Source organism: Aspergillus oryzae, chromosome 8 (assembly GCF_000184455.2).
Source record: "Aspergillus oryzae RIB40 DNA, chromosome 8".
Classification (NCBI taxonomy): Eukaryota; Fungi; Ascomycota; class Eurotiomycetes; order Eurotiales; family Aspergillaceae; genus Aspergillus; species Aspergillus oryzae.
In genome coordinates this window covers 2,962,791-2,983,543 of record NC_036442.1, presented here as the reverse complement: position 1 = coordinate 2,983,543, position 20,753 = coordinate 2,962,791, and the positions used below count along the sequence as shown (strand labels likewise).

At 50.5% G+C, this 20,753-nt stretch overlaps 11 protein-coding genes across 11 annotated transcripts; 3 read left to right on the top strand and 8 right to left on the bottom strand.

Annotated features, from left to right (window-relative positions):
* Nucleotides 1–93: 93 nt before the first annotated feature.
* AO090010000160 (MFS transporter) lies at nt 94–1,770 on the bottom strand (the record flags this gene model as incomplete). The annotated part of the gene is made up of 4 exons (XM_001827143.3): nt 94–684; nt 740–786; nt 836–1,367; nt 1,423–1,770. The coding sequence occupies 4 exons, from the start codon at nt 1,768–1,770 to the stop codon at nt 94–96; spliced, it is 1,518 nt and encodes a 505-aa protein (XP_001827195.1).
* A 1,250-nt stretch (nt 1,771–3,020) lies between these two features.
* Nucleotides 3,021–4,520, bottom strand: AO090010000161 (MmgE/PrpD family protein; the record flags this gene model as incomplete). Its single annotated transcript, XM_001827144.1, has 2 exons — nt 3,021–4,232; nt 4,284–4,520. 2 exons carry the CDS (start codon nt 4,518–4,520, stop codon nt 3,021–3,023), a joined length of 1,449 nt encoding a protein of 482 aa, XP_001827196.1.
* Nucleotides 4,521–4,867: 347 nt separating this feature from the next.
* Nucleotides 4,868–5,752, top strand: AO090010000162 (uncharacterized protein; the record flags this gene model as incomplete). The annotated part of the gene is made up of 1 exon (XM_023233786.1): nt 4,868–5,752. The coding sequence occupies one exon, from the start codon at nt 4,868–4,870 to the stop codon at nt 5,750–5,752; it is 885 nt and encodes a 294-aa protein (XP_023094061.1).
* Nucleotides 5,753–5,817: 65 nt separating this feature from the next.
* AO090010000163 (SMP-30/gluconolactonase/LRE family protein) lies at nt 5,818–6,273 on the top strand (the record flags this gene model as incomplete). Its single annotated transcript, XM_023233785.1, has 1 exon — nt 5,818–6,273. One exon carries the CDS (start codon nt 5,818–5,820, stop codon nt 6,271–6,273), a length of 456 nt encoding a protein of 151 aa, XP_023094062.1.
* Nucleotides 6,274–7,405: 1,132 nt separating this feature from the next.
* AO090010000164 (ankyrin repeat domain-containing protein) lies at nt 7,406–7,840 on the bottom strand (the record flags this gene model as incomplete). Its single annotated transcript, XM_023233784.1, has 1 exon — nt 7,406–7,840. The coding sequence occupies one exon, from the start codon at nt 7,838–7,840 to the stop codon at nt 7,406–7,408; it is 435 nt and encodes a 144-aa protein (XP_023094063.1).
* A 237-nt stretch (nt 7,841–8,077) lies between these two features.
* AO090010000165 (uncharacterized protein) lies at nt 8,078–9,391 on the bottom strand (the record flags this gene model as incomplete). Its single annotated transcript, XM_001827148.3, has 1 exon — nt 8,078–9,391. One exon carries the CDS (start codon nt 9,389–9,391, stop codon nt 8,078–8,080), a length of 1,314 nt encoding a protein of 437 aa, XP_001827200.3.
* Nucleotides 9,392–10,224: 833 nt separating this feature from the next.
* Nucleotides 10,225–11,063, bottom strand: AO090010000166 (cupin domain-containing protein; the record flags this gene model as incomplete). Its single annotated transcript, XM_023233783.1, has 2 exons — nt 10,225–10,278; nt 10,536–11,063. The coding sequence occupies 2 exons, from the start codon at nt 11,061–11,063 to the stop codon at nt 10,225–10,227; spliced, it is 582 nt and encodes a 193-aa protein (XP_023094064.1).
* A 904-nt stretch (nt 11,064–11,967) lies between these two features.
* AO090010000167 (SMP-30/gluconolactonase/LRE family protein) lies at nt 11,968–13,377 on the bottom strand (the record flags this gene model as incomplete). The annotated part of the gene is made up of 1 exon (XM_023233782.1): nt 11,968–13,377. One exon carries the CDS (start codon nt 13,375–13,377, stop codon nt 11,968–11,970), a length of 1,410 nt encoding a protein of 469 aa, XP_023094065.1.
* Nucleotides 13,378–14,182: 805 nt separating this feature from the next.
* AO090010000168 (TauD/TfdA dioxygenase family protein) lies at nt 14,183–15,425 on the top strand (the record flags this gene model as incomplete). Its single annotated transcript, XM_001827151.1, has 5 exons — nt 14,183–14,357; nt 14,418–14,732; nt 14,783–14,976; nt 15,029–15,212; nt 15,268–15,425. The coding sequence occupies 5 exons, from the start codon at nt 14,183–14,185 to the stop codon at nt 15,423–15,425; spliced, it is 1,026 nt and encodes a 341-aa protein (XP_001827203.1).
* Nucleotides 15,426–16,466: 1,041 nt separating this feature from the next.
* On the bottom strand, nt 16,467–18,058 carry AO090010000169 (MFS transporter; the record flags this gene model as incomplete). Its single annotated transcript, XM_001827152.1, has 4 exons — nt 16,467–16,916; nt 16,969–17,514; nt 17,563–17,961; nt 18,011–18,058. The coding sequence occupies 4 exons, from the start codon at nt 18,056–18,058 to the stop codon at nt 16,467–16,469; spliced, it is 1,443 nt and encodes a 480-aa protein (XP_001827204.1).
* A 583-nt stretch (nt 18,059–18,641) lies between these two features.
* On the bottom strand, nt 18,642–20,153 carry AO090010000170 (uncharacterized protein; the record flags this gene model as incomplete). The annotated part of the gene is made up of 4 exons (XM_001827153.1): nt 18,642–18,712; nt 18,770–18,852; nt 18,909–19,664; nt 19,720–20,153. The coding sequence occupies 4 exons, from the start codon at nt 20,151–20,153 to the stop codon at nt 18,642–18,644; spliced, it is 1,344 nt and encodes a 447-aa protein (XP_001827205.1).
* Between the last annotated feature and the right edge of the window lie 600 nt (nt 20,154–20,753).

Sequence of the window (20,753 nt, the reverse complement as noted above, 5' to 3'; positions counted from 1 at the left end):
AAAGCCGGGAAAGAGACTAAAAAAGACAAGAGACAGGAGAGTTCGAAATAGCTGGCCACCAACCCAGCAGAACGAAGCTTATCCATGGGAGGCTCACGTGTGCTTGCTATTCTTGGACCACGACCGAATCCGAGCACCATACCGATAGAAGAGTACGGGGATCGGGATCATCGCAATACTGATGAACCCGAGGGTACTCGACGCCCAGGCCACGCCAAGGTTGTGATACATGAAAGGTCCGAAGAGTGGGAAGCCGGCGCCGAAGAAGCTACGCACGAAGGTATTGGCGCCGATCGCACTGTTGGCGATGGTCGGGTACACGTCAACTAGGTAGTTCAGACACTGCACGAAGACCATGTACATGCCTGTGCCGACGGGGGCACTTCCGATGACCATGCCAGCCCAGTGGATGTTGGGGTTGGATGTCCAGGCGAAGATGAAGAGTCCGACGGGGAGCAGGCATCCTCCCGCGATCATGAGGGGCAGGCGTTGCTCGGGGACCACGGCTTTGTTCCCGTCGTAGTTGCGTCGCGTTTGTATGACCACAATGGCACAACCGATCAGAATTCCGACCATCATGCCGATATATGGGAGGGCGCTGATTCCCAGCGACCAGCCACGTACTTCGCGGAAGGCGATAGGGTACGAAACGAACACGAGGTATAAGATGCCATAGATGAAAGCCTAGTACATTTGTCAGGGCATACGTATGTAAATGTTCTATAGCGGTTTTCCTTACCTGGTAGATAGTGACCAGCAGAAGAATCGGCTCGGTAACCAAAAGTGCTGTGCACTGTTAGCATGTCTTGAGTCACACGAGGGACAGTGTACTAACCAAATGGTCTCAGCAAGAAGATGACGAATATATCCTTGATTCCCTTTTGCTTCCCATCATACACCGTGTGGACGTCCGGGTTGCCCGCCTTGCGGATGGCTGCAGCCTTCTTGCGCAGGATGGACCCGGCAAATGTCTCGGGCAGCCCAAAGACCACCAGAACTGTACATGACCCGCCCATGATGCAACTGAGCCATTGTGTGAACCGCCACCCCAGATAGCTTTCCACGATAAAGTTACCCATCAAAGGGGCCAACACCGGACTGCCAAAGATTGTGCCGATACAACATGCCATCGCCACACCACGTTGCGCGGGATTCCACATATCCACCAATGAACCTCCGACAAGAGACAAGGGAGCCGCGCCAAAGACTCCGGTCAGGAACCGACCGATGAGGACCGTTTGCAAATTCTTCGCCACGGCCACGGGTATACAGAAGATGGTAAAAAGAGCCATACCGATGACCATGGGCCACTTACGCCCGAATCGCTCAGACAAAGGACCCCATACGGGCGGACCAACAGTGTAACCCTATCTAGTCAGTCTTTCACATAGACAAGAAAAAAGAATGATAGATACGACCTACCAGCAAGAACAAGCTGATTCCAAGTGTCACCACCGTACTGCCGACATGAAACCGTTGGGCGATTTGGCCACTTCCACTGCTGAAGATACTACTGGCGATACATGTGCAGAGGTTTCCATAGACCCAGATGGCTGTGACAAACGCCCGGTATGCGAAGGACCAGTTTTGGGGGTTGGCTGGATCATCCGGTCCATCCCAGGTGACTAGGTTTGGATCCGTCTTGGGCTCGGCGTTTGAAGGAGCTTTCTGGCTTTCGATGTCGGTAGGTTCCGATGATAGTCGACTACCCGGATGAGGGGAGGGTGAAGAGTCCGTAGACACAATATTGGGTAACTCAGCTACCGCCATTTGGGACGAATATGTGGAGGATGGTAATCAGAAGAGGTAGGGATGAGAGGTTCAAGAGTCGGGTCAAAAATCGTTTAAGACCCCGCGTATGGAGAACAAATCTAGAAAACAAAAGCAAGAAACACCAAATTAACAAAAATAGGTGTGTCGAAGGAATGAAGCCAAATTTAATCCTTCTCTATCATGGGAATATGTTTCTGATCCTACTCCTGCCTTTGTCTTGGCAACGGATGGGCTAGAACTATATACTCCCATCAGAGCTGGCGATCGTCTCGTACACCGCGTACGTACGCGGTGCTCGGCGGCCGTACCCCGAGCCATTAATCATCGGGCTTGTTGTTCCTTCGTCAGCAGTGTAAGTGTTCCTTCTCCACTTGTTTTGATCTAGTTGGGCATAGTAATCATACTACGAGTAGAATTTGAAATGAGTAATTGGTCCCCCTTTCAGGGTTCAACTGAACAAATACAATGCTTCATTTCTTAACTTCCTGACAAAGACCGTTGAGGGCTTATGTAAGCACGTGACACCAAATGGCCGTCAGAACCCTCATCCGTTCTTAGTAATCATCTCAAAGTAACTACCTTGATATGACGATCTGGTTGGATTAAACAGTATTACTGTACAGTTTGGGGCTAATTGAACTAACATGAGTAGTGATACGTCACAAATCCTCTACCTAGCTTGCATGTTTTAAGTAATTCTATATCTCTCTAGATAGATGATACTATAGTCATATTCGTAGCTAATCGGGCTTCACAACTGTGACAGGCAAGTAGAGCCTGTAGAGTATGTATGGGTTCTCAATTTCTCCACCATACAGCTGCAACGTGAGAAACCAGACGGAAATTGAAATGACAGAGATTATCTACTTGGCTGAGGTGTCAAGCTTGGGGGCGAACAGTCCACAAGGACTTTCAGAATGCCACGCACTATGGTTTAGTTAGATGATCAACACCTAACGAGGGATAGTGTGAATGCAATTAATGCAGTGCCAATAGTCCGATGGGAAATTGGAGATTACCAATCCTACATTACCAATCTGGCAAGCCTACTATAGGATGTACTGATTGAGCTGTAGGAAGCAGAACAGATTTCTAGCTTACCGGAGTGGTCAGTTTACCTCGGCCGCTGCATTGGGCACAGATTGTACTGAAGAGAAAGAGATGAAATTTGTAAACTAGATTATTCTATTTCTAATTCGTTGACATGCCAATCATTACTACTTCCTTAGAATCTCGAACCACTTGTGCTACAGCTCACCGCTGATCAGAGCTAACAATTCCGACACATCAGCTGAAGTCTCCAAAGACAGAACCGAGTTCTCGATTCTCTGCAGTCTTTCCGAGTCGATCACGGAACTCGCCAGCTTGCGCCACTTCTCACGGATTTCATCGTCCGTGATGGGTGGATCAAAACCTTTCGGCATGGCAACCACATCTTCCACAGTCTCCCCGTCGTTAAACTCAACCACGATGCGTGCCCCGCAGAGATGACCTGGCTTATCGAACTCCGAGCTATGAACACAGGTGGTTTTGTCAATGAGACTCCAGACGGCATCACTGTCCAAAGCATGAGGCTCAAACTGATCGAGCAGCACCTGTCCATACACCAGCTGCGCGGCACCAATGTACGCCGCGTTCATCTGCCCGCCAGTCGCAGTCAACGGCCGCTCCTCCGGGGCCCAGCCATCGTGCGCAAACACCGGCTCAGACAGGGAAACCGTAATGCGACGGATATTGTGCAGCTGGTCGACAGCAAATCGGTCAGGGTAGTTCCGCTGGAGCTTCTCCAGGGCTTCAATCTGTCCGTGACAGCCGCCGACACAGGCATGCAATTTCACGCGGATATTCGTCGTCTGCCACTCCTTCCCCAGTGCGGTCGTTACCTCCTCCGGCTTATACTGCGGAGTCCGGCCGTTTCCTTGTGTGAACATGGTGAGGAAACCGCCATAGCTGCGGTCGAACACCTTCTTGATTCCGACGTATCCGTCGCGAGCCAAGAGAGCACCGAAGAGTCCGTTGCGAGCGGCGAACGCGTGCTGTACACGCTTCACCATTCCTTCGTACTGTGCTGCCATCAGCCCGCCCGCCTGTGTGCAGGCGATCCCGACCGCTGACTCGGTGTCATCTGGGCTGAGGCCCAAGAGCTTCGAGGACGCAGCTGCCGCTGCCGGAGAGCCGAAGACCGGACCTGAGTGCCATCCCCGCGAAAGCAGATCTGCACCGTACATGGCGGATCCGACTCGTGGTCCCGTTTCGAATCCCACCACTAGGGCAACGAGGAAATCGAGTCCCGAGACCACGCTCTTCCGGTGTCCCTTGGACTGCACTTCCGCTGCGGCGAATAATGCAGGCAAGAGGACACTGGCGGAGTGGAGCGGTGCGGCACTGTGGTAATCATCTAATTCTACGGCTTGGATGAATGAACCGTTGAGAATGGCCGCTGCTTGGGGGCCGTATCGCTAGTTGCCGTTAGTCAATCATTCATTGGGTGGATATTGGATAGTTGATACCCGGTTGTATCCTATGACACTACAATATCCTTCCGGTTCATAGTCATCGATGGCCTTGGCCGCTTGCTCGGACCACGGGACGTGAGATCCGACCAGGCCACAGGCGATGCCGTCGAGCAGCAAATGTTTGGCTCGTTGAAGGACATCTGCCGGGATGTCTGAGGGCTTGAGCTCTGTCACCCAGTTGCAGAGCTCTGCAGTGACGTTTCCTTCTGGCGTGGAGTCTGTGACGGTCATTGTGTAATGATTGCGATGCTGAAGACAGGGAATATGGACTTTCACTCTCTCATTGGGTCTTAGAGGTCTTATTCATAAATAGAAAAATGCGGATGTATGACCCCGAGACGATTTCTGGAAATTCCTCCACGCGGGTCCTCGGGGGCGTACGCCTCCCCTTCGCGGACCGGCGTCCGAGTCGCGCGAAGCATAGCAATTTCTGAAGCCGAGCAAGGCGAGATTGTATGTAGAATGGAGGCGTTACCGCCCGAAGGTCAGAGAACGAAGGTAGTTAAAAGAAGTAATCTTCACCAGAGAGACAGGAGACATTGTGACAGAATCACACATCCTATGGAACAGATTCAAAGATGCTTTCCTACACTAGCCACTGTCTGCAGGCACTGCTCGGGGTCGCCTCCCTACCCTACCGGCAATACCAGGCGTACTCCAGCCCTCAAGCACCCCTCCAAGTACCCCAAGTACCCCAAGCCGGACCCCCAATCACCACACTGGTCTCGTCATGCGCGGGGTTCAGCTACCCGGAGGTTGCCTGTATTGATCGCTACGGATCCCTCCTGCAAGGCGAGTTCGAGCGCAAAGTACGCAACGTGCTTGGCGACGCCGACACCTACATCTCCACCAACGCGCCGTCAGAACCAACCTTCTCCGATCTGCAGAATGCCGATTTCCTCGTATGGAACCAATCGGCGGCAAAGGCCATCCTGGGTCCCAACCCGCACGTCGATTTCATGTTCAGCATCGAGGACTGCTCCCACGAGGCTCCCGTGTACGTCCCCACTACTAACGAACTGTACTTCTCCCGCTTACAGCAGGGATTCCTCCCTCAACTGGTGATTAACTTGAACAATGACCCTCCTACTTTGGAAGAGAAGCTAGCCCAGCCACCTATTTACGCCGCCACGGGAGCGCGATTCCGTGATGGCCTCCTCTACCTCGCCACGATAGGCGGAAACGAGTCTCTTGCCGGCTACACGTTTCGTCCAGGTCTGTATACGTTGGACCCTATTACGGGAAAAACTCAAGCTCTTCTGAACAACTACTACGGGTATTATTTCAATGCAGTGGACGATCTTGACATCGATCATGAAGGTCAGATCTGGTTCACGGACAATGGTAACACTGCCTTCCTCCTCCCTACCCTCCCTACTCCACTACCTACCCCCCTATCAAACAGTCCAGCTAAACAACCAATTCCCAAAACTCGAAAGATTACGGCCGTCCCTGCCAAGTAAACACCTACGCCCCCCAAATCAACGCCGCCACCTACCGCTTCAACCCCAAAACCGGGCTCGTAACCATGGTCGACGACACCCTCCTCGAACCCAACGGACTCACCTTCTCCCCGGACAACAAAACCGTCTATCTAACCGACACAGGCGCCGGCTCCGCAATCATCGACCCCAACATCTACCCAGCACCGCACATCGCCTACAACTCCACGCGCAAAGGCCGCACCATCTACGCGTACGACGTGGCGCCGTCCCGCAAGGCATTGCTGAATAAACGCCCCGTGTACTTGTCCATGGAGTATGCGCCGGATGGAATCAAGACTTCCCGGGAAGGGTATTTGGTGTCGGCGACGGGGAAGGGGGTGGTTGTTTTGACGGATGAGGGGGAGCCGTTGGTGAGGGTGCAGACTAATTTCACGGTGATTAATATTGCGTTTGCCGGGGCGGAGAGGGATGAGCTTTGGGCTATTGGGAAGGGGGGTGTGGCGAGGATTAGGTGGGGGTTGAAGGGGTCTTATGCTTGATTTTTGTCTTGGGTTTGATGACTTACTTTTGGTGGTTTGGTTAATTTGGGTTCATGATGTTCATGTCGGGTTTCATTTGTGTCAAGGGTGAGATTTAGAGTCGTTTGCAATCAGCGAAAGAGATCAAAGAAAATAAAGAGATCTCCATTATCCCTGAACAAGAGGCTGCGCTTATTTTTGTAGACAGTGGACGCATACTCTAATTTAGGGCTGGTCTGACCGTAAACCCCGCGCCGTGGTGCCGCGTACAGGCACTGTTTCTATGCGATATATCAGATCGTTTCAACTAGATTGGGCACTGGGCGGAGTCAGCCCCGCCGGAGATGAGTGGATGCTTGGACTTACGGCTAGATAAGATCCACCGATGCCGTGGCGGGGCGGAGCCTCGGAGAAGATATGATGCTTTGCATACGGCTGAATTATGGGTTCCGAGTGCTGGGGCAGAGTTGGCCCGTCGGAGATGGTGGGATGCTTTGATTTACTCCTGACCTGTGTTCTCCGAGTTAGGGCTTACGTGGTTAATGCACGGGACTCTGGCTTGATGCTGCTTATGTAGTGTAGGTTATGTACACGATGGCATTTAGCAATGTTATTCTAGGTGGCAGTTATGTTTTCTTTGGAGAATTTTATGCTGAATCCGGTTCTGCTGCAGGGACTTGCAGGGAAGTAAAAAGAATTGCGCGCATAGAACATTCTTAACGTTGACAATGGCCGTTCACGGTCACCGTCCATAAATGAGCACAGCACGCAGATAGCCTGATCTTTGTAAAGCAGTGTGAAAAACTCTCTCTCAATTCATTTATTGATCCCCCTTTGGCGCTTGTATGATAAGAATGCCCGCTCACTATATGCCTTTGCATACCAGGTGCATTCCTATCCAGAGCACCTCCAGGCACATAATTTGCTAGCGAACGCTTCTAAACCTGGGGTGTTTGTTACTACACAATTGGTATGCTGCGAGATCTCCCGCTAAGAGAAGGAATCTGGCTTATTAGGGCTCTTACTACTAGAATGTGATCACCACATGCATTTCTTATCGGACAACAGCCTTCTGGCAGCCATGATCAAGACGGGAGCCTGAGGCAGTCCATTCAAGCCCAGAAAAAGTAAGAATCTGATACTGGGTCTCTTGTCAGTTAGAAAGTGCAGCCACAATATCCTGCTTCAACTTGGCCTTTTTGGCAAACTCCTTCACATTTTTCCCGTTTTTGTTTCGGATAGAAAAGTCCACGTTCTGTGTTCCAATAAGCAACTGTACAATGGACAGATCCCCGCCTTGTGCGGCGTAGAAGATAGCAGTTCTGCCTTCTGCATCCCGCAAGTTGAGGTCAATATCTCGATGATTCAGTAACCTTTCCACAATTGGCCTGTCATTCACAGCAATTGCGTACAGAAGCGGAGTTCGGTCGGAGGGGTCCTGAAAATTGACGTTGACTTGCGGACTGCGTAGCAGAGCATTTACAAGTGGAGCATTGTGGCTTTTCGCGGCCCAAGAAAGGGGGCACCTCGTATCTCCGGCAAAAAATAACCGCCTTTTATTCTGCTGCTCCAGGCGAATCAATTCCATTTGATAGGAGTAGAGGTGCGGATTAGATGGATTGGGGCTCGCAGAAGGTAAAGCGGATCTAAGAGAGATCTTTTGCGCCGCACTAGATGGGTCATCGAAGAATGCGTGTGGGATTATTTCCAGCTCTAGTCGCCCCAGGCCATTAGGATGCGGATCTGACCCGTTTAGATCAGCGTTGGAAAAAAGAAGATTTTCGAAGCCTGGGCTCTTCCATAATCCACAGTGAATAGCGTTCCACTAAGCGACACGGGCAAACCCTTGGCCAGCCCATTCTTGTATGATGCAGTGGTTAGTAGACGCCGCTGGGAATCCTACCAGTGTTTCTTCTGTCACTTCCTTTGGGGGCGCCTCGGACAATGGATAGAAAAATTGCTGGATGAAAGAGAAGTTGCATGCGTGGAGACATTTCAGAATGGCCTGGTTCCAGATTTTCTTTTCTACCAAGAATTCTGTGACGCTAGTGAAAAGTCCCAGAGCGTCCTGATCTTGATAACGTTTGAAGTATTGACAGAGTAAGACCCAAAAGGCTGGTGGTGGTTTCTTTGAAGAGACCCCATCGCAGTTCAAGACCCACGTCAGACCGTCAACCTCGTTAGCTCTGATCAGAAGGGGTAGTATAAGAGTTCCTGCTGCGCCACGAACGAGATCAATTACTTGCTTCACAAGGCCGTCGTCGCCGAATCGAAGCACATTCTGGAATGCACCTTGCAAACGAATCTCCCGACTATCAATAAACAGCCTATTGTAGACAGCCTTGTAAGCCAATCGGCGTGCAATGACACGGCCTCTTTCTGTTGAGATAGACAGAGGGCTGGCTAGCAGGTGGAGAAAAGCGGGCCAGTTATACTTGCCACAAATAGTCAAGTCGATGTTTGGGTGGTCGATCAGAGTTGCGAGGATCTCCAGGTTACCCTTCTCAGCGGCCGCCGTCAAAGGTGTCTCAAACTGCCCATTGATCATGATCTTGCAGTTCACGTCGGGCATGGATTCCCCAAGCAGAAACTCTACCAGTCGAAGCCCTGCATTGCGGCCTGCCTTCGTGGCGAGAAGAAGAGCGTAGTCAAAAAATACGCGATGCAAAGGCAGCTTCTGCCCACGTCGCACGAACAGAAATCGCTCCCATTGCTGAAAAACTGTGGATTCTCTCTCGGGGGAGCCATCTTCTATGAGGGATTCAGTGCCACTGACTTCAGAGTCCTGGTATTCAAACGCGCCCGTCTCTATCAAGAAATCAGCGATTTCATGAAAGCCCAGTGAGATGGCAGTTTTTAAAGAACGATGTTCCCTTTCTGCATTGCAGTGCGGCCACAGCAGTGCGACAATATCCGCGTACCCCCCTCCAACAGCGACTTCGAGGAGGCTAGGATTTTGCGGCCCCCTGCCAGCTCCTAGACTCATAAGAAATCTGCAGGCTTCTGGCTGGCCACTCTGCACAGCGAACCAGAGAGGCGTCTTCCCGTCTTCATTGGGACCGTCGACATCACAGCCTTGCTCAACGGCAAATTTTATCGCGTCGATGCGGCCTTGGCTTGCTGCTTCATAAATATCCATCGTTCTGGATTCACTTATTGTTTGATGTGAGATCTGACGGAAAGAGGAATCAAGAAATCATAGCAATTGAACAACGTGGGTATGTATCACCAACCAACTCGGTGCGGGCGCTTAGGAAGAACGATGTGGTTGGGCGAGAAAGAAAGGGGGATCCACTTCGGGGCGGGGCTGGAATAGCCCTTGCGCCCAATTTAGGAGATCTTTTAGCCATGTACTTCGTACTTTTGTCTGTGTCTCTCTAGTTTTCGGACCCGTCGTCAAATCGACAGTGGCTGGAAATGTTTGTTGATTGATTGATTGTATGATCGACATTCGAGGCCTGTGCAGTATGCTCACCGCTTTGTTGACCGCCTCCGACTCTCTTATCAGTCATGTGAAAAGTGGATCGGATCAACCCAGCTCCGTGGACAACCCGGGAACCTCCGCGTTCTCTGTCGCTTAGTAAAACCTGACTAAGATTTTCTTTGTCTCTTAATAACTTCTTTATATCAACAGGTTTGGATTTGATATATTATATATAGATTCTGTGCATCATTCCTTACTGAATCCAATTAAAAAAGGGAGAGAAAGCTCAGCGTTTACTCTTCATTAAGGAAACCATTCATGTATCTGAGTTCCGCGGAGTGATATATATATTCTCTGGCAATGGATATGCCAAGGCACGCAATGTAGAGACTCCCCCCCTGTACTGCAGCAAAAGGACTGGGATAAACGATCAGTGACCATACACCATGTGTGCTACGTAAAGCGGATATCAGATAGGAATCGGGAAATCATCGTGGAAAGCCACACTTTTAATTTTGTTGAGCAGCATGAATGATGACGTTGTTCCTCTACAATCTGCTGGCAATTGATAACGGACAGCAAAGCGGTCGACAAAGCGGTGGCTAGTTCAACAGCGGTCAATTAGGCGGTAGAGATACTGCTGGAATTGAAGTTATGGTGGAGTGACGGCATGCTGGTAGTGCTTAAGTTATGCATGTTTTAAACTTTATCGTGAACTTATATCCAGTACATTTACATGGAGTAATAATTGCTTCATATTGAGATAGAAATCTTAGAATTCATGATAAAATATTCTTCAATGTACAACAATATCTAGAACCCATTCTCAAAACCCAAGAAAAACCGATCAGTGCTTAACCTCGCCCAACGACTCGCCCAACTCCTGGCCATTGACGATGACCGGCTTGGCATCCAGGGCAATATACAAGGCGCGCGCAAACTGAGTCTTGCTGGGGTTGCGCCAGCAGTGGTTGGTACCTCTCTGCACGGCAACATCACCCCTCTTCATCAATCGCTTCTCGCCGCCTTCCACCTCCAGCTCCAGCTCGCCCTCAATGACCACTCCGAAGTCCACGGTCACAGTGCGATGCCACATGGGCTCACAGCCCGGGTGGTAGTCGACGTAGCGCACGACGGCACCGCCGGGGATCATGAAGGGAGGGTGATTGACGAGGTGGTCCTTGTATTGGTTCAAGTCGGCATCGTGGCTGAGGGGAGCGGGAAAGGACCCGAGGGTGTAGGCGAGGAAGAAATCGACGCCAATGTTGGTGCGCTCCCATTCGATTGGCTCGGGGATTTTGGTCTCGAAGGTGGGGGTTCCGTCTTCCTTGTGGGTCGTGATGAAGCGGTGGACTTGGGGGAAGTCTTTCTCAGGAAGGGAGCCCATTTTGAAGGTTGATTGCTGATGGAGGACTTGAGTAATTGAGGAATTGATTGTCTGATTGAGTGATTGATTCTGAGTGAGTTGGAATCAAGACCTCCATGATTGGGATGTTATTTATGTGATCCGTGGTTTGGATGATGTCGGGCATCGGAGGACGATGGTTCGGAAGCTTGTGGTCTTCTCGGTCTCGTTGCAACCGCAGGCGGAGGTCGGCGCCCGAGCCCCGCAGCTCTTATGCAAGCATGACAATCCATGGGTGAGTAATCGAGGACTATTGCTCATGTAATTCGTATTAGCTGAGAAACTTCTTTGTCTTTTTTTATCACTTTGTTATGTTACTATCATTATGTTATTGTCCTCAGTTGAAGTCCTACTCGATGATGGTATGCTTCCTCTATTGCTGATGCTTTCTTAGGGTTAGGGTTCCCGCCCCACGTATATCGACTGCTCTCCGTAAGCACTTTACTTTTCTTGTCTCTAAAGTAATCTTCCCACATTTCTTTCGGAAAATCCTTCCTTATCGCTGTGACAGAAATGACCTCCGATTGACTGATCTTGATACCTCTACACGAGGATAAACCCCCTGCCAAGAAAACACAAGAACTACGAAGTAATGTTGTCGCAAAGTTACTCTAGTGCTTATGTTTGGAAAAAGTCAAAGAAGAAAGCCGGCGACGGTAGAATTGGATCTCTATGGAAAAACACCTTCACTAAAGAATACCCACCTCAGTGGGGAATGGATCACAAGTAGTGTGACAAAATCTAAAAATATTTAAGAAGAAAGAAAAAGAAGAAGAAAAAAAAAAAAATAACAAAAGAAATGAAGACTGAAGGATGGGAGAAAGCGGGAAAGAAAGAAGGAAGAAAGAAGGAAGAAAGGAGAGAAAGGCAATCACAAATCCAACTCTTACTCTAGAGCAGGACCAGTCAAGTTCAGTCTAGCTCGCGCAACAGCGCCGTGCCCAACAATCCACAGCTCATCCAAGTTCTTACCACCAAAGACCATGTTCACGGCGGTGAAGTTAGTCTGGATGCTTAGCAATGGTGTGCCGGTGGTATCAAGGATGTCAACACCCTTGCCCGCCCCGGTAATCACATATCCATTGCTAGCCACCTTAAGACCATCAGGAACGAAGTCCTTCGCTGTGTAGATCGGTCGGCGGTTCTTGAGATACGATCCATCCTCGCTCACGTCGAAAGCGTAGACTGTGCGACGGTTGGTGGAGTTGTACTGGAGCGATGGCACCTCGCTCAATGGCACTCTCGGGTCAATCATGGGGACACCGGCATCAGTGTCTGTGAGGTAGAGGGTTTTGTAGTCGGGAGAGAAAGCAACACCATTGGGACAATGCAGGGTGTCATCCACAATATTCACTGCTCCAGTTTCTGGGTCGTAACGGTAAACCGATGCCTGGACCTGAGGGGCGACTGTCGAGGTACCGTGGTTGCGGGCGAGGACTATAGCTGCATCAGTATGGACTAAGGTGAGATCCCGGGTCCAGGAACTTACAAGGATCACTAAACCAGATGCGACCGTGTTGGTCAATATCCATGTCGTTGGCCTGTGTTGAAAAGTTAGTCCGTGAGCCACTAGGCGTGGATCCACCAATGTGCAGAAATGCGACAAAGGGGACCCGCCTCGCGTATGGGCAGTGGGCATGCTTACCTGGTTAAAGTACCATCCAAAATAGTTGTTGACCTCAATGGTGGATTTCCGGGTTTTGGGATCCACCGAGTAGATTCCTGGGTGATAAGGACCCCCTTCCAGGGTGGAATTGCCACCTCCAGCGGAGAAATAGATCTTTCCATTCCTATAGCGGGCCCCGGATGGAGCGTAGAGAGGTGGGTCGGTCAGAACCTCTGAGATGGTAGGGGAATCACCATCCAGACTGATGACCTGCTGGTGTAGCTCTCCTTTACCCAGTTCAGAGAACCACAGCTCGTTGGTGTCCGGGACATATACGGGCGCCTCGTGTCCGCCAGTTGAGATAGTAAACACAATATCATACGCCGGGTCGGATCCTAGGATTTCGCTACCACGCTGTTGATCCCAGACTAGGAATGTGGCCTTCCCAACCTGCTGGAACGAGTCGTCATTGGCCACTTCGGTCGATGAGTAAGTGTCCACGTTACTGATGTCGACGCTGGCCTTGCGGTAGAAGTCAAGGGGCATTTTCGACGCATAACGGTACATGCAGGCGACACGTGGGAAGCTGTAGCCAGTGCAGGCTTGAACCAGGGGGGTGGAATTGTTCCCGGCAGATGCTAGCGGGGCTATGCATAGCGCCAGGGAGACCAATCGCAGAGATAAATACATGGTGGGATTTTGCTGACGATTTATAGAGATGTAAAACGAGTGACTTGATGTTGATGCCACCCAAATGAGACGAGAAATTACCCTCTACTTATACTTCGTCTTCTATCTACTGAATGACAGACTCAGGTCCAGCTGAAGAAGAACACTGCCTTCTAATCTCCTGTTGGGGGCCGAATCCTTCATCATCTTACGTTCGAGATGAGATACATCGAGGCTCGAGCACTATGTTAGACTTCCGCCAATGCATCAACCACATGGCACATCCCGGCCAGACCACGTTGTGCCAGGAACTAAACAAGGGTGGCCTGAAATGCAGAAATCCTGCAGAATCCTGCAGGATTCTGTGACACAACTCAAACTAGGCTGACGATTAGCGATGCATGGGGCCGGAGAAAATAGGTTGTTCGGAGAAAGTATGTCGTTCGGAGCAGATACGCCGCTCGTATCCGCGCGTCGCTCGCCGAGACCCCGACTATGGACCTCCGCCCTACGCAGGTCCACCATGCTCGTTGAACGTACGCAAGGACACAGAATCCGCGTATGGCACACTTCGAAGTATGGACATTGCGCAAAGAGAGGTGCTGACATGCAGGCATACAGACATGCTCCGACAGCAGCTTCATGGGACCGCCGTCGGATGAGATGGACAATATGGCATGATTTCACGTTGAGATGAAGACATAAATAGCCTCGTAGTTTCTGTGAATTTGCTCTCATCATCATCACGACAAGGATACGAGAACAGCAACCAGAAAAGCAACCATCTCAAACTCAATTCTAACCAACTATCTTCAATCTTCACAAGATGCACTCCACCAAGGTCACCTACCCCGAGCCTATGCAGCTCAGCGGTATTCTCGATCAATACGAGTCCTTCCAGGTCACTCCCTGCATTGGTACTGAATTCCCCAAGGCGAACTTGGCCGAATGGCTCCACTCGCCCAATGCCGATGCTCTCTTGCGCGACCTGGCCATTACGAGTAAGTATCATCTTGACCCACAACAAGAAAAGCCACACAGCAACTAACTGATCACACTAGTTGCGCAACGGGGAGTTGTTTTCTTCCGTGCCCAGACTGACCTGGACGGAGAACTCCAGAAGGAGCTCACCCACCGCTTGGGTGTGCAATCTGGCAAGCCAGCTGGCCACCGTCTGAGCAAGCACCCCCTCCACCTTATCCGTAAGGATGACCCAGAAATGGGCGTCCTCGACCCCGGCCGCCAGCAGAAGCTGCACGGTGTCGAGAACACCCAGAAGCGTCAGCGCGCCGTCCTGGAGTACCACAGCGATGGCTCCTATGAAGTCTGCCCCCCTGACTTTACCATGCTCCGCATGACCGAGATCCCCCCCACCGGTACGCTAACCACTATCAATCTACTGCACCCCACATACTGACGAATCCAGGTGGCGACACCCTCTGGGCTTCCGGATACGAGCTCTATGACCGTCTCTCAACCCCCTACCAGAAATTCTTCGAGTCTCTTACCGCCCAGCACGAGGTTCCCTCCCTGCGCAAGCTGGCTGAAACCGAACCCGGCATCTACGATGGCCCTCGTGGTGCTCCCGCCAACACCGACATGCAGTTCAAGCAGTCTCACGTACGTAGCCTACCCCCAATCACAGTCTCTGTTCCCATCTAATCCTCTACAGCCCATGGTCCGCACCCACCCCGTAACAGGCTGGAAGACCCTCTTCGCAGGCGGTCTTCACTGCCGCCGCGTCAACGACGTTACCGATTTCGAGAGCGAACAGCTCCTGAGCAAGATCATCTCTCTCGTCGGCGACAACCACGACCTCCAAGTCCGCTTCCGCTGGAACAACCCCGGCGATGTTGGTGAGTACAACCTCCAAATCCAAACCATGCCTAACACCCTGTCTAACCTCAATAGCTATCTGGGACAACCGTTGCGTCCTGCACTGCCCTACCCAGGACCACTATGGCCTCGGAGGCCGCATGGGATATCGCACCATGGGTATCGCTGAGAAGCCTTACTTGGACCCTAACAGCCCTTCTCGCCAGGAGGCTTTGGCAGCTGCCGCTAAGTGATTGCGGGTTGCGAATGTCTGATTTGAGATTTCTCTATGTTGTGCACTTGTTTGTCTTGCCTCACGGTGATTTAGAATGATTTGTTTGTTTTGTTAGTTGATTGGCCTGATGAATGTTGCGATATGTTGATTTTCATAGACTTTGCATAGAATGAGAACAAGTGCTTTTTGTTATATGATTTTCTTTGTATAGATAATATTTCCGCTGCACGTAGGTGGTAGGAAGTTGTAGAATTGTCTTCCAGTTAGTTCACTTCCCTTACTTCGAGCTTTCGTTGCTAGTATTTTACAGGTCTGACAGGCAGAGAAGCAAGGATATCTAATTCAATAGTTATAGCGGATAAATAACACAGCCAGTAGTTCAGAGGACACTTCAATACGCCTGGTAGCGTTATTTATCTCTATAGCTTGAGTCTATCATATGAGGATGTAACACTACTTCCCGTTGACTGGCAGGTAAATAAACAAATAATCTGAATGAATATCCCCCTTTTACAACGACAAGATAAAGTACTCAATGCAAGGCCTAAGCAGATAATGAGTTAGATGAGGCAAATATCCTATCTCTTCCAGCATGGCGTAGGAGTGGTGTGTTTTTCACCGTTGATAAGTACGTGTGTGGACACTAAATGGACGAAATCGACTCAAACGAAAATACCGAGGAGGTATATGAAGTCCCTTAGACAGCGAAAGCGATCCAAATAATCTTAGAATGGAATGAACCGATTCAAGAAACAACTAGGCGATATTTCAAGTAACTTATCTAGGGAGACGGTGCACTTCCGCTGCGCTGAGTATGTTGTTCATGGACGATTTAGGAGAGCAGTTATATATTTTTAAGCGTCTAGAAAAGGCGTGACAAGCATCAATGAACAAAAACAACAATGGCATGATCTATATAAAGTCTGGGTTTTCGCAAAGATCATTGCAACCAGAAAAGAAAACACAGCATACGCACGTTCGACCCCCAACTCAATCCTTCACCAATACTTTGTCTCTCGCACCATCATCTATCATGAACATAGCCTCAATCATGAACCACCTACATCTCCTCAAGAATCCCACTCCGTTTCCTCAAAACAGCTCCATACCGCCACAGCAAAATCGGAACCAACCCACCCATCACCAAAGCCCAAAGCGCCAACAAGGAACTGCCCCATCCATACCCAAGCGTCCTATAGATCAAGGGAGCCAAAATCGGTAAAACAAAACCAAGCAGCGACCGCAGAATCGTCAGGGCACCCATCGCTGACGCAGCATACACCGCATAGCAGTCCAGCACATAGGCCTGAATACATTGGTAACTCATTATCAGGCCCAGGGCATAGATGCCGATTCCGATGTTGGGCATGATCCAGTGGCTGTGGGTCTGGGCGGACCAGCCGTAGATTAGTAGGCCGGTAGGAACGAGCAGGGCGGCTGGGAGCATGAGGATTGTTCGAAGTTCGGGAGTTCCTTTGGCGGGGTCTTTGGAGGTGTAGTAGATGTAGATCTGGGGTTGTTAGAAATCTGGATGCGATGAGAAAGGGGATGAGGGAGGGTACCCGGTCGTTGAGGGAGCCTGTGATTTGGCTGCCGAGGATGAAGCCGCCGGCGATGGAGATGTAGTTTAGTGCTGCGCGGGATGGAGTTTGGTTGTAGATGTCTGTCCAGACAGACTCGAATGTGGTGATGGAGAGGTGGTTGAGGCCAAACAGATAGCCCATGAAGAGGGACAAGACTTGTATGATGGGCTGGGTTCCGAGGAAGGTGAAGGGTCGGCGGAGATCCTGTCTGAATACATCTGCTAGACTCTTATGATGGTGCTGTACAGAGCCCGGCAGCTGACCTTTGCGGACGGCAGCAGCTTGTTTGCGTTGGATGAGGACTGGCCGGAAGGTCTCGCGAAGTGTACAAAGACCGACCACCCATGTGATGAGGATGTAAAGCGAGCACCAGGCGAATATTGCCCGCCATGATGTGTGGGACACGATGTATGCACCTGTGATGGGTGCGATGGCCGGACCAAGCAGGGGCCCCAAAGTGTAAAGGGAGATGGAGAGGCCTCGCTCTTCTGGAGCCCATAGGTCACCGATTATACCTGCGCCGATCTATTTCCTTCGTCAGCGATGGTTAATGTATGACTGAATATTACTCACAGAGAGTGGAGCGCTACCAACGGCGCCCGTGATAAACCGAAGAATGAGCAATTCGTAGTCACTACGAGCGAACGCGCATAAGGCATTAAAGACAAGAAACAAGCCATGCCCGGTATTCAACAACGAGATGCGCCCGTAGACTTCGGACAAAGGACCGACCACCAGCGGTGCAAAGCTCCAGCCGAGGACATAAACAGAAACGAAGGCTTGCAGCATTCCTGGGTCGGTAACATTCAAGTCTGTGGCTATTTGCGGCATGGCAGGCACGATGATTGCTGCGATGACTGGACTGATCAGTCCGTAAACTGAAATCACGGCAATACATAGCCAGCGGTAGGAAACCTTCCAATTGCGAGGCTCTTCCCACTCTTCTAGCTCTTCTAGAGAAGGAGAAGGGTCCTTGGGGCATTAGCTTTAGACACGGCCAGAAGCCGAGCGACAAACTTACATCGGACTGGGAAAGCAGTCTCGTTCTTTCGTTTACTTCTTCGGCCATGATGCTCTATAGGCAGAAATTGTGCAATTGTCTTTAGGTTCCGAGGAAACGTTCTTGGCTATATAGACACGCCTAAACAGCTATGAACGTGGAATGAGGGGAACAGCATAAATATACGACATCTGGAAAGTACGACAAAACATATCTGTATACCCCGGTTCTAGAACTCGGAGTAGAACGACCGACGTGAAATGGCGTTGCTGCCGATCGCCGAGAGAATGTCAGCACTAGACCCGAGTACGAGGAGACGAAGCACGGTAGATATGCAGGTGGACCCTTCGGAAGACATTGGAAAGTTTCTAATTTCGGATCCAACAATACTGGCTATCCACAATTCTCCGGATAGACCAATCTTTTCCGAATATGGCTTATGTTTGACGTTGGGGCACACCAAGCAAAAAATCTTTAACTTCAACTACTCGTCTTACTGCTGAAGTGCCCTCTTGGAATAAAAGAAGAGAAAAAGAAAAAGAGGAACGAAATTTGGAATATACATAAATCACAGTAAAGCTCGGTCGTCTAAGTTGCTGTCAAACAGGACACAGGGAAATTACTAAAAAGCCTCCAGAGAAACTTCGCAGAATCACTCATCCATGGACTTGTTCAGGTCACCGGTATAGATCTGACCCGGCCGCCAGATTCGAGGAGGATTGCCTATATTCGTGTCAGGACAGATGCTTCTAGAGGAATTTAGGGTAGATTCTGGCATACCCATGGCCTCTCTCCAGTGGGCCATAAACCCTTGTGTGCGGGAGAGAATCGACAGAGGCAGGATGAATTCGGGCGGGAACCCACTATAGCACAGGGTTAATACCACTATAATTCAGAAATCACGGGAAAAGGAACATACAGAGCCTTGTAGACAAACGCAGCGAACAAATCCGCGTTGGGGCGGAGATTCCTGGACGTGAAGTACTCATCTTCTGAGGCAACACGGTCGACCTCGAATGCAACTTTCAACAAGGGGTCCTTCTCCACTTCCTCGGACAGTTCATTGAGGATCTCACGGATGAAGACAAATCGAGGATCTGTCACACGGTAGACTCGGTGGCCGTAACCATACAGACGTTCCTTTCCTGCTTTGACGCGGGCGATCTTGGCAGGTACATTGGAGATGGAGCCGATGCTCTCAATATTCTTGTAAGCGACTTCAATGGCTCCACCATGGAGAGGACCATACAATGCCGAGATGGCGGAGACCATGCAGGAGATAACATCTGGTAGGGCAGATGCGGTTTGAAGAAGGGCCGCAGTGGAGCAGGTCATTTCATGATCGGCAATGAGGACCCAGAGTCGCTCAATGGCATTCACGTATCGCGGGTTTGGCAGGCCAGTAGCTGCCTCAACATGACCAGTCATGAGTAGGAAGTTCTCAATGTACGATAGCCCCGCGCGGGGTGGAGTGAAGTCACGTCCGATGTGATGGCAGTATGCCGCGGCTGTCAACATGGACATGTTTGCCATGACCCGAATGATCTGTTGATCGGCTAGCTCGGGATTGTTCAGATAGATGGTCTTTCCCACATGAGCCGGGATCGCATTCATATCACTGGACTGGAGCGCTGATAGACCGGCGATTACCATTCCCATAAGGGAACCATCTCGTCTGCTGCTGGTCAGCAAGAAGCACCCGTAGGAGGGTCAGTTTTGGGAAGACGTACGGAAAGGATTTGATCACATTGAAGACAAAATCCTGAGGGACAGGAACCTGGTCGAGGCGTTGCTGAAGGGTTTCGGCCTCGGCGGTGGAGGGCCAGTGACCCCAGATCAGGAGATGCGCGGTATCGATAAACGTCTTGCGTCCGACAATGTCATTGATGGAGTACCCACGGTACTGGATAGTGCCCTTGAGCCCATCAATATAGGTGATCTTACTGTGACTGACGGCAGTGTTGGAGTAGCCTGGGTCGTAAACCCGCAGCCCATTCTCCGTTTGGTTGGCAGGGTAAGCTTTGTCTTCTGGCGCGGTCACTTTTTTGAAATCGCTGGCATTGATGGCATTGTTCACAATGGGAATCGAGTAATAAGATCCAGTACGGTCATCAATAATGTGTAGGGATTCCCGCTTGGGAGAGGCTTCTTGAGTCACAGTCATGATGGGCGATGGATGCTAAGGGTGAGAGGCAATGAGGATGTAATCTGGAGTCTATTTGTCGAGGACTGATGGTTTCAACCTGCCATATTTATGTCATCAGAGTAAACAATCGCATAGCCATGAATCGGATCAATATTGCTTCCGACTTCTGCATGAAAGCAATACGGATCTAGATTGATTCCGGGTGAGAATGGACCTTGGATGTGGATTTCGGCCAACGGCGGCCGATGAGCGATCCAACTTCCTCCGGGGGGGTTTTAGGGCCCGCTGTACGATAGTCAACCCTAACACCGTTATCTCGGGTTGGAGGCGGCTCCAGAGTATGTGGATTTTGGATTGGTCATGATTCACCCTATCCCGTGTACCGGGGATCATGATTCTACCATACGCAGGCTCGCTATCGCTATCTCGTTACTACGGGAGCGCTGTACATGTGGCAATATAAGCCCGATGCATCCGAGAGATGTTGCAAGAAGCCTGAAGATAACGTTATTCTTAGTGTCACCTTTAGATTGTGAAGAAAGTCTATTTATGTTCATGCCCCCTACCTATAATATAATCAATTGTGCCTTGCGATACCCACGACCACAGCCACGACAA